Genomic DNA, 12,590 nt, shown 5'->3' with positions numbered 1-12,590 from the left:
GTTCTGCAATTTTACAGTCCAAACAGACAGAAAGACTGTTATCTCAGAGGGTAGAGCCAAGCAGTTTGACTGTGCATGCATACTCTGTTTTCTACATGCCTGAGTGGGTTTGGTTTTGTCTGTGAAAAAAGATGCATTTTGAACTTTGATAAAGCTCAATAGTTTGTCATAAGTCTAAAATGAATACAGATAATGATTTAAGTTCAATAAGGAAACATGTACTAATTGTACTACAAGGCATGAAGGATAACACTGCACACAGGCGGATGTGGACCATGTTGGAGGCTGTTGTAGCTGGAAACAAAACATACAACTCCACCAGTTCTCATTCAAACAGAGGGTTATTGCAGTTGTTTGTACTTACAATTTGCCCTCTCTGACCAAAGGTGAAACTGGCTGATGTATAGTTGTAGCAACAAGCATGCTTACCCACTTCGTGCTAAAGGTTTCAAACCATTTTGCTTTTTAATGGAACTATATTTTTGGGATTGACAACAGCTGCCAAGTCTGACGGTGGTGTGAGCATTGACGGAGGCATTTCAGCTGTTTAAAATGTCTGCATGATTGAATGCTAGTTCTAGTGTGTTCATTTAAAAACAAATGCTCACTAAAACAAGATGATGTACAATTTATATGCTAAACATACATGTTTCATGCTTTTATTCAGCCGAGCTTTTCAGCAGCTTCATTAGTCGCTACATCCATAAATGGCAGAGGGACCTTTAATGGTCCCTGTGTGCTGTTTTATTTTGGAAACATAAATTAACAAGACAGCAACTTGAACTGTGTGTACAGCCAATGTTTCCGTGCTTCCAGGGTTAAAAGTTGTTGTCAATCATTGTTACTAAGAAAGTAAGAGGAAGTATAGTCCAGTAGATATTCGCTGAAGCATTTCAGCCCAACGTTAGACTTTTAACAGACATTGGCTACGGTTACATGATGTTTTTTAATTTGGAATTAATAATTCACAATTAAATCTATTCTCCTACGAGTTTACATGAAAATAATAATTCTGAATGAACGTTTACATGAAACAAGTCCTTACTTAATTCCTCTTTAGAGCGGCGGGTTGGGAAGGGTTCTGATTGGACAGAGGGTGCACATGATGTAGAACGTATACCGGAAATGAACAAAGTTGGCTCCCTGCTTCTCGTCTTTTCAGTCGTAACTTGTAAAAACTACATAATAAGTATCAGTTTCCCTGCTATTATTATTATTATAGTTTTGAAGTAGCGTCTCAACACGAGCATACTACCTCACTTTTTGCAGCAAATGAAAAGGAGAAGAAAGACAGCCCACCGAACACGGGAGGCAAAACAACGCACGTCATCGGGACAGGACAAGGTAGCTAGCATGCGCAGAACACCGGAATTAACTTAGAGCGGGATTAAGGTTTACATAACAGAGGAATTAAATAGTTCGGAATTAAAATGCGAATAAACCAGCCACTTACATCGGAATTACGTTTAATTCCAAATAGAAATTTACATTAGGAATTAAGTATTTACATGGTCATTTTTTATCAGTTTAAAGCAGGATTAAAGCTCCCTTGTCAACGTAGCAAATGTGAAAACAGAAGGGATTTGCCTGCAGAAAACTTGCTCTAATCCACTATTCTGATCAGCTTCTGTCTGTCAATGATCATTCTGGAAAAGTCCGCTAGATAAAATGCTGTAATCCTGTTAACAAGGAGTCTAGTGTTCCCAGATTCAACACACGCTCTTGGACCTTGAATATTAAAAATTAAGTTGTTCTAAATTATGATAAACTTTGTTTTTATTAAAATTCTGCAGCAACTACAGACATTGTCTTTGATTTACTTGGAACATTTTCTGATAAACTCTTTTGCAATATATTGAACTTTGGTTAATGCTGTTTATCAGTTGTTCTCTTATTAAGAAGTGATGAATGGTTTCTTAAACCTTATAAAACCATACACAATAATGACCATAGTCTCAATAATATTTATGTGAACTGATTTAGTATTGGAAAATATTGATGTTGGCAGATATCCAGTGCAAGATACAGAAATCGTATCAGAACCGTAAAAACAGAAGATTGGTACATCTTTGATTTTAATCTGTGCAACCTCCCGTTTTGCCTCTTGTCTTTATCTCTGGGCCGCTGGCTCTAAACTAGCAGTCTGTTGACAATCCAAAACATTACAGCATTCTCCTGGAAATTTGTTTTGTTACTGAATCAATTTGGAAGTGATGGCGTTTTATCACATCTGAGGGATTCCACAGCAATGAGGCTGGTAAGATGGCGGTCCAACACTAATAAGTGCTAATTATTTCTTTAATAAGTACACAGCAACATGGGTTAAATCAGACTCACAAATTCCTTTCAAAGCACGTTAAATACTGTCTTAATATGCGCACACACACACCGCCACCAGTGTGTTGCCACTTACAGCAGGCGCTGTTGCAGACAGTTTACATCTGTGCACTTTAAGTTTGCATTTAAAACCCATCGTTGCTCCGCATGTTGATTAATTCAGAGCGCATCGTTTGCTTGGCGGTCTCATTTTATAGTGGATGTTTCTGCAGTGTTTGTTGTAATTCACAATGCTTAAGTCAGCTGTTTTCTAGAGCTGTAGATGAATTTATTCAAAACTTCTATTATTTTCTGCATTTCAGTTGCAGGAGCAGCAGTGTTATGATTTCTGTATATGTGCAAATTTAATTTTTACAACCTACCTCTCCCCCCCCCCCTCTTTAGTGGGTTAGGGAATGAAGGCTCTCGAGTCCATTTCCACAGCTAATTTTTGTTTCAGCAGCTGTGATTATATGTGCATGAATACCCCATGCCCCGTTTTTTCCATGGCAACTGAGACATTTCAGAATCAGAATCAGAATCAGAATAAATTTTATTGCCATTGTCAGTGAGTCACAAAATTCACAAACTAGGAACTTGCTTCGATGCTAATGTGCAACATATAACATTAATAAAGTAATAGTATAAAAGAAGGAATATTAGTTATGATAAAAAATTAAAAAAAATACTTTAAAAATGTAATATAAAATAAAAGGGCATACAAAGGAAATAAGTATATCAAGAATAAAAAAAAAAAAAAAGTGCAAGTAGAAAGATGATACTAGTATGAGAAATAAAGTGACAGGTGTAAAGTGACCATGTGATGAGTCCAATGTTTTATAAAGTGTTCATGAGTCCAACGGCAGAGGGAAAGAAACTGTTCTTGTGGCGTGAGGTTCTGGTCCGGATGGACCGTAGCCTCCTGCCCGAGGGGAGTGGTTCAAAAAGTCTGTGTCCAGGGTGAGAAGGGTCAGCTGCTATTCAAAAGCTATTTCTCCTTTCAGTTTCTGTACTTTTACCTGTCAGCAAGGTACTCGCTCCCCCCCTCTTTTCAGAGGTCAGCTTCATCTTCTGGCTGAATTACAATATTGATGGATATTTCAACATCTTGACTGTATTTTTCTTCCTTTTTCTATCATTTATTTCTGGTGGCTGAAAATTCTTTTCTGTCTCAGACAAACTATATTCTCCCACAAACTGTGTGTTTTTTTTTTGTTTTTTTTTTATTTCTTTTGCTTTGTGCTGTGAAGACTGGCTTGACTTCTAAAGCCAAATAATGACTTCACTCCAGGAGGGACAAACTCAAATGAATTCAGGTCAAGCTAGGTCACTTGGCCTTAAATTGTTTCCATGAAATCAGTTTTACTTTACAGAAGACACTGAAACAAGAATACAGTGCGAGATTTTCCACAGCGTAGAAAGTGTTTATTAGTCTAGTCAGCTTGAGTTCTTAGTTTTGTTGAAGACCTTGAAACAGAGTCTAGGTGTTGTTATGGTGACCAAGGATGTAACTTTTCTAAAGAGCTGAATTGAAGCTTGGTGGGTGGTTCCTACCATCGCCATCCTGGCAGAGGCCTGCGTGTCGTCTTGCCCAGAAAATACCTTAATGGGCAAAGAGGTGGAGCTGAGAGGGGCACTGTTAGCGTCATGGTGGATGATTGACATCGGCCGAACTCCGAGCTTTCTGTAGCTAAGAGCTAACCGAGCTAGCCCGGAGATAACAGGAGATAACCAGCTAACGGAGGTAAGGGGGCTAAAGCTAAGTCATGTTGTTAACCGTCTAAAATCCGCGATTGTTCTACGTTCTTCTTACTTGAAGCGGGAGATCGGGTACCTGTCAGTCAAAAGGACACGCCCCTAAATATGCCGAATTTCGAGATTAAATTACTTTTAAACGAGCGAGTTAGAAAAAAATTCACTCCCCTCCACAGTTGTCATGAAGGTAAACCTGACCTATTAAACCGAAAATGGATTTTTGAACCAGACTGTAAACATGTTTATTTCTGCTGTGAAGTTGGTCTTTTTAACATGGGAGTTTATGGGGATTTGCTCTGTTTTGCAGCCCCTAGTGGATGAAGGGGAACTGCAGTTTTATGCACTTCCGCATAGGCTTCACTTTTAACCGCCGGAGGCTCTGTCCATCTTTCATTTACGGTCTATGGTACCAACACATTTATAGGCCCTCTGCTTTTCACAATCGGGATTAAACTTCTAGATTTGTCTCTCCAGCAATATTAGATAAAGTGGATTTTACAAACTATTTCAACTCCACATGTTCTGTTCTTTTCTTCCACCGCCTGGTTACACTGGGTTGACTTTTTTCATGACTAGTGTGTCTTTTTACAGCAACAACTTTCAGATCCAGAAAGTCATATTGGCTGGATGAAGATCTCTCCTCTTCACTAATCTGAGCTTGTAAAGATAAAGTAGCACAGCTTTGCTGCTGCAGCAACAGGAGGGCACTTCTCCAGCCTCACCAACACTTTTTTCCCTCCTTCAGAAAGATAGAGAGAGCGAGAAAACAAAAGCTAAACACTCTCTAATATCCGCAACATGACTGGTGTCCAGATTTATGACTGTGGTGCGCAGAACACGAGCCTGCCAGGCGTGGGCAGTTTGTGGTGCCAGGCAGTACAAGGCAGATGCTGCTTGGATAAAATACACAAACACCAAAACACAGCTGGCTTATGTTTTAAGCAAAGACACATTATCACGATGTTATTTCAGAGAAATGAATTGCACGATTTCAACCATTTGTTTAGAAATGTGTCTTTTATTACGAGCAAGCGGAACATGTTTGCAGCTGCAGCTCCTGCATGCCAAGCCTAAAAATACATTTTATTAACTTTTTCTTATTAGTTTGGAAATTGACTCCATCCAAAGTCATCAAAATCAGCCTTTCGGTGCTTCATATAAATAAGAACAAGTCTGCTCAGCTTCTGTTGCAAGAAAAAGTTTTAAATCATTTTGGAAAGTTGGCACGTTGCCACGCCGTCCACACCGCCCGAGTGTTTGTGGAGTTGATGCCTTCTGGTAATAATTCATTCTATTAAGTTTCTGTTTCATTCATTCATCAAATCTTATGTTAAATCTGATTAGAAATAGTCGAACATGCAGTTGAATCTGAAGTTATTGAACATGAACGTGACTTCCCAGGGTAAGTAGTCGCTTCTGTCCTGCTTTTACTTTTACATTTTATGGTATAACCAACTAGGAAACGGTGAGGCGTTTCTTTTCAAAGCCCACACTGAGCATATGTCCAACTACACAGCTCCATTACTGATATGTCACGTACATATGAGGGAAGCTTGCTTGATGCTGCTCGGCGGTGTGTGGGATGTGGTGACAGATGTCAGATGTACTGAAACATGCGTACATATGCACACTTCCCCCAGTAGTATGACTGTTCGGATTATCAAAGGTTTCCTTTTTTTTTTTTTTCTTTTTGAAAAATAAATGATGCTTTAAAGTTATTTTTCCATCCGTCCTGATTCTTTCATCCTTATTTTTATTGCTGGATGAATTTATATCTATCACTTCTATGCCGTTACTGTGTGAGATTCCTCATCCTGCGTCCCCGTAGGAAGCCTTCATGTGGATCCGACAGAATCCTCAGACAATCTGAGTCATCATTTGATCCCATCATTCTCCTCACTTACACTCCTAATGCTGCTTTGCTTTTTTCCCCTTCTCATTCACAAGGTCTGAGTAATTGCAGAAAGGCTTCGCACTGATCCAAAAACTGGCACGGATGAGCCGCAACACACACACACACACCTATGTATACTTAGTCATACAGAATAATGAGCGCATGGAGGGCATTTATGGCCTTTCAGACCTCATATGGAAACAGTATCAAGGGCGCTTCTTTACTCCAACACACATTTGTGAGAACGGTGGCAAGGTTACATGAAAGGCTATCCTCACCACACTCGCACACACACACACAGATTCATGTGGGTTCTGTAATGTGACAGCTGCAGGCCCACCTGAAGGTTTCACACACAACCAGTCCACCCCCAAATGAATCCAGACACACACACACACACACACACACACACACATACACACACACGTGGGTTTAAGTCAATCCATTTCCATCTGTGGAGAATTAATCACTTAATGGCCCACGGTGTGTAACCGCTGTCCTCGCATTGCTTCTAATATTGATAAAAATTGAGGTCGCATTTGTATTCTGCTGCAGTTTGATTATACAGAGTGGCCGACTTGATGATTCAGAGCAATTTCACGGTGTTGACATCGAAGTGGTGTCAGCAGTGGATACATAAGAGCTTTTCCGGTCGTGGTGGTGATTGGCGCCTATCTCGTCTTTGTTGTGCAGCATTCTGGGAGAGACCGATGTCTTTCTCATACTCAGGCAGCAATTTATCCTGCTTTGTCGCCAGTTTTCATTATTTCTCAGCTGCGCGTCTCACCAGAGACGAGGCAGCGAGCAGACTCCCCTCAGTGGAAACACTCCGGTTAGAAATTAGAGCAGCTCATGTTCACTCGTGTTCGCTGCACCAAACTCATTTTAAAATCCCCTCCCGGCATTAAACGTTTGCACGTTTAATGCGCATGCTTATACCTCACCGAGACCTTATTCAGAATCAGAGAATCCAGTGGCAAGTTGCTCTCAGTTGTAATTGCATTATATAATTAAAGAATATTCCCTGCGATGGACTGGCGAGCTGTCCAGGGTGTACCCTGCCTTTCGCCCAATGCCAGCTGGGATAGGCTCCAGCTTCCCCGCGACCCTGAATTGGAATAAGCTGTTTAGAAAATGAATGAATGAATTACTGAGTTAAAGAATATGCAAAAAATGAGAGAAGAGTTCAATAAAGAAACATAAATGCACAGTAGAAATGAGGGAAAGCAGCGACATGCGAGCAGCAATGTTATTGGTTATTCTCTAACTATTCACATGGTATCTACACAGCATTTGACAGCAATTCCAGGTCACATGGATGTGTGTAAATGTGCATCAGCGTACATTTTGTTCAAGACGATGATGGCCTGAAGGAATTCTGTCTTCTTTTGCATCCAAACATGTCTGACTCCAAATTTTTCCTTAAATTTGGAAATCCTGACGTAGTGTTTGTGAAAATTGGGCCAAAATGACGTCTACCTGCCTGGAAATCAACCAGCTTCTCGCCTGAAGAGAGAAACATGTTTATGGACTCAGACTGTGGCAAAGTTAGAACATAAGAATTTCTTTGGTGTTACTTTGAGGTGTCACTTCAGTGCAGTGACACAGCATCCCTGGTCCTGTTTACCTACTTCTTTATTTCCATCCATTATCAGTCTGTTTTACCGTTTCTGGTGAATGATGACGGGAAGAAGGTTTGGAAGTGATTTTACATTTTATGGCTGTACAATTGTGTTAAATTGAAGAAAAAAAAAACAAACTTCTTGTTTGAAAGCACAGCAGAGATGTTAATTCGTAAAGCTTTTAAGTTATCCTAGGCATATTTTGTGCTTTTGTTGTTCTTTGTGTGCACGCGGCGCTGAGGGTCAGACGTGATGTGAATAACATGGCCTTTTGTTGTTTACTATTTATAGCGCTCTTCTGAATTAGGTTAGTTACAAGCTAAATCCAATGCTTCTATGTTTTGCTGTTTAAAGTCTGCCATTATTCGCTGAATTTAGCATCTGTTTGTTCTTGCCACAGGCGTGAAGGCGGTCTTCTCCGGCCATTATCACCGAAATGCCGGCGGCTGCCACGGCGGCCTGGACATGGTCGTGAGCTCGGCCATCGGCTGTCAGCTCGGCGAGGACGCCCACGGTGTCAGGGTGGTGGTGGTCACCGCCGACGGCATCGTCCATCGCTACCACAGCCTGGAGCGGCTGAGCGCGCAGGGCATGGACGAGGACCTCAGGAAGCTGCTGCAAGCCTGAGCGGTGGCGCCAAGCCGTGGATTGTTCTGAATAAGCTGGGTATTTCATTTCATACCTTATTCTGAGCCTGTCTTCCCAGTGTCTTGTGCTTTAGTCAACTCAGAAACGTGTAATAATATGATCTTTTAGACTGTAATCTCCGGAGGCAGAACTGGGTCTGTTCAGTCGACACATGCCTCAAAGTGGCGTGAAGCATCTATCTGACCAGCAGAGAGGCAAAAGCAGTTAGTGACACTAGCTACACATTGTAGAGTCTGAAGAGTCGTTATAATGAAATAAAGTTTAATTCCCGTTGACTGAACTGACTGTTTTAAAGGGAACAACCCTGGAAGGGACTGGGTTTTAAATCATTTACTGTCCTGAGAGTGCTGTGCAGAAATCACTCAATTCGTTTTTGTGAAAAAAAAAACTCCTGTAAATGAAGTATTATCCTCTTTCTGTTGGTATGCTTTGGGTTTTTTTCCATCGTTGAAAGAAGATTCCAGTCTAAAACACCGAAACATCAACATAACAACAGGAGATGATGTGTAATACGCAGGATTCATTTTGCACTTTGGTGATGAAGCTTTCTTCCCGTGTCTGCCGATCGATGTAACAGTTCTGCAGAGAAAAGCAAGGACCACAAGCAAGCAGCTGTTGGGGTTTGTTTTGCAACATTCACTTTAGGAATCATTAAAAGTGATTTCAGCTTTTCTTCTTTCTGTTATCCGATCAAGGCTATGGAAGGTTTGAATTTCCCTTTAATGATTAAACTGTCGAAGCAGTTTTTATTGCTGCGTCGGCCACCCTATGCAAGCTGTTTGTTACCTTACTGTCTTCCCGTGAATAGCATAAAAGACTGACTGACCTTTGATCAGACTTTATAGATTCTGCCCTGTTAGACAAAAGATCAAAGCTATTTTGATAACCAGCAGGCAAACTTGTAAAGAAACTTTGATAAAAGGCAATAATAAGTTGTAATGTTTAACTTCTGCTAATATATGTTTAAAACATTAAACATTGTAACTATTTAAAAAACCTTCACTGTTGAACTAAATCAGTGCGATTCAACTTGGTCCCACAAGGGCTGGTTTTCAATGTATCCCTGCTTCAACACAGCTGGCTCAAATTAATAGCTCCAACAGCCTATGAAGTTGTACACAATGAGTACTTCGAGTTAGGTGTGTAGATGCAGGGATACACTGAAAAGCAGCCGAACTGTGACCTTCGTGGGACCAAGCTGAATCGCGCTGCCCTAAAGATATCCTAGGAAGGAAAAACTTTTTATTTTAAAGATAAGGAGAAGATGCAGGTTTTTATAGGCAAAACGTTCTGTCTCCTCGCCACATCTTCACCAGTTTATTACCTTTGTGAAAAAAATGTTAGCTAACAAGCATGCCAAGGTGTTGGTTTTTAAAACAGAATATTGTCATTATTATTGGTGTCTACTAATTTCTCTTGTTGAAATGATACTGTTGATGTGAGAACTGCATGTGTCTTCACAAAAGCAGCGAATGTTCCAAAATATTTGATGACAAATTTGCACCTTTTTTTTTTTTTCCTATCCGCTGATGTTTCGAGATTTTACAAGGGGCCTGGATGGAAAAATCACTGCAGGAAGAAAAGAGCTAATATTACAGATATTTGTTAAAATAGCTCAATAGTAGGGATGCACCGATACCAATATCAGTATCGGAATCGACTCAGTACCAAGCGTGTATACTCGTACTTGGTATTAATAAAAGTGTACCGATACCCAATACCACACTAGTGATGCTACCGTAGATGTGTTTGATGACATGCTTCAGATGTGTTTTAAAAGAAATAAATGCCTTGAAAATTAAAATGGGACATTTTTTGTGACACTAAAAGCTAGATATTTGTTTCAAAACCACACATTTACAGTTGTATTTAGGTAAAATGTGCCAAATCAAATTAAAACTTGTTGAAATTGTTAGATCTGTAATGTTATTATATTTGTATTAGTGAGGTAACTTAAGAAAGGATGGGTAATTTATTACAACCTAATAAAATCTTACACAGTTATAAAAGCAATAATAACCATACTCACAATAATGTTCACATAAACAGATTTGGTATTGGCAAATATCGGTATCTGCAGATATTCCAATTTCGGATATCTGTATCGGATCGGAACTCCCAAAAAGTGGATCGGAGCATCCCTACTCAATGATCAATGTTTCACACAGATGCTACAACATTTTTTGCTCAACCCCAACACAGTTCTCAGCATTTAAACCATGAAAAATAAAAAGAAGCAAAGTTCATATGTTGCCTATCTGAAGTGATGTGAAACCTTGTCCCTCATCCTGCAAGTTTTAGACGTTTCCCTGCTCCAACACACCCGATTTAAATGGATAAGTCCCTGTGCAGGCTGTTGGATCAGTTTGATTTGAATCAAGTGTGTTGGAGCAGGGAAACATTTAAAACTTGCAAGACTGCGACCCTCGAGGACCAGGGTTCCCCACCACTGATTTAATGAAACTCTAAAACAAGCATTGATTGAATGACAGATAACTATAGAAACCGATAGGTTTCTCTGTATCATGAGTGTTGTTCCATGTTTATTGGTGACTTTCCCTCGCAGACACGTCACCACTGGACCATATTCTTGCTCCAACTGCATGCAGCAGCACATCATCATTATTGCAGTCAATATAATGAATCAAGTAATGATCTGATTTGAAGCCAAACCAAGGAAGGTGTCAGACTGGTGAAACGTGGCAACAGTGATGGGATCTGTTGGTGATTAACTGGTTGGAGTGGTGGGGCTGTATTTCCTCTCTGTTTAGTCAGAGCTGAGGCGATCTCATGGTATTCCCGCCTAGTAGCTGCAGGCTGATTTGGAAGCTCCTGAAATGGTCTTTAACATGAACATTTCTGCAACAAAATGACTTTCTCCACACGGCCTGAATGACTCTACTCAGTTACACTTTCCATCCGCCGACTCTCTCTCTCTCTCTCTCTCTCGCTCGCTCGTTATGACCGACTGGGAACGAAAGAGGGTTGTCATGGCAACGCTTTAGCAACACATCTGTGTGTGTGTGTGTGTGTGTGTGTGTGTGTGTGTGTGTGTGTGTGTGTCTGGAAGAGAAGATGCAAGTGTTCGTACTCCCCGACTGCGTGTCCATCCATGGTCTAGTGGGCACGACGTAGGTGATTTTCCATCAGCGATGCAATCGCTGACCTCATTTCACACTGACGGATTCCTCTTCTTTTTTCCCAAAAAGTCAGCATGTGATGGAGGGAGGCGTGGGTATGGGGGGGGTCTGTGAGGTCGAGATAATGAGTGTGATGTGTGAAAGACAACTCAGTCCATCTCCTTCATTTCCTGTCTGAGAAGAAACCTTATGTCCTTATCTATTTTTATATCCTCATGGTTGCCGAGCTCAGTCACATCGTTCTTTATCTTTTTGGGGGTGTGTGTGTGTGTGTGTGAATTTACTTTCAACCACATTTACAACATAAATTGAAGGAACATCGCACACTTTGACTTGTCCTTATGTTTTGTTTTCTAATTAACGACCATACTGAACACCATGACTGTGACTTCTGGTTGGTTGTTTTTTTTTAAATAAATGTTGATTTTTATCAAATAATTGCAATGTGGTGTTGTGTTTATTTTTTAACCGCTACTCATACAAGCACATATTCATTCATGCTTTTCACTTTACAGTAGTGAGGGATCATCTTTTTTTCACAAAAAAAATGTTAAACTTCCTGACAAATCCCAGAACACAGTAGATAAAGAATAAACCTTTGTTTACCAGCTTGTGACTGGGTTTTACCCAGACTGTAAACAGGAAGTTGTCACCGTAACATAATTTATTCATATTTAAGCTTCAAGTTCAGGATTTTCTGTCATGGGATTGTTATATTGTTGGGAGTTTATGTGAGGTGGCAGATCTGCACGGAGGGTCACACACAATAAGAGTTTTCTCACTAGATTTACCTCCCAGTTTGTTTGACCGATCTCTTTTAAGCATTCCAAGCAGTCATGAAGACACATCTGTCCCTCTTTATTAACATTACACACCATACAATGAGCTCATACTGGTTTAAGTTGGGGGTTTTTTTCTCCTGGATAAATTCTGTTGTGACTCTGTATGATGGAAACATCAGAGATGTGGGTGTTCTCACCAAATTTTCTTTGCCATTCAGCTATTCAGTTTAACATAAACACCTCGCAATTTATCCTGCTCATAATGTCTGTTCAGTACAAAATATACACACACCAGCTACTTTATTAGGGCAACCTGTCTACTTTCTTGTGAACTTAATTGGCTAAATCAGTCAATCAGGCGGCCGCAACTCAGTGCGTTTAGGCATGTTGGCAAGGTTAATATGACTTGATGAGGTTTAACACTAGAAAACAC

At 40.3% G+C, this 12,590-nt stretch overlaps 1 protein-coding gene across 1 annotated transcript in view; it reads left to right on the top strand.

Moving 5' to 3' along the window:
• The window catches only part of cpped1 (calcineurin-like phosphoesterase domain containing 1), a 64,100-nt gene extending 52,902 nt beyond the window's left edge, over positions 1-11,198 (top strand). Inside the window, exon 6 of the mRNA XM_079260850.1 lies at positions 7,988-11,198. Within this exon, the coding sequence (XP_079116976.1) occupies positions 7,988-8,214 (227 nt within the window). The 3' untranslated portion in view covers positions 8,215-11,198. The remainder of the gene's footprint in view (positions 1-7,987) is intronic.
• Positions 11,199-12,590: the final 1,392 nt, after the last annotated feature.

The sequence above is a fragment of the Telmatherina bonti genome, assembly GCF_933228915.1.
Source record: "Telmatherina bonti genome assembly, chromosome: 21".
Lineage (NCBI taxonomy): Eukaryota > Metazoa > Chordata > Actinopteri > Atheriniformes > Telmatherinidae > Telmatherina > Telmatherina bonti.
Note: the sequence above shows the minus strand (reverse complement) of the source record. Positions and strands in the feature narration are given on the sequence as shown.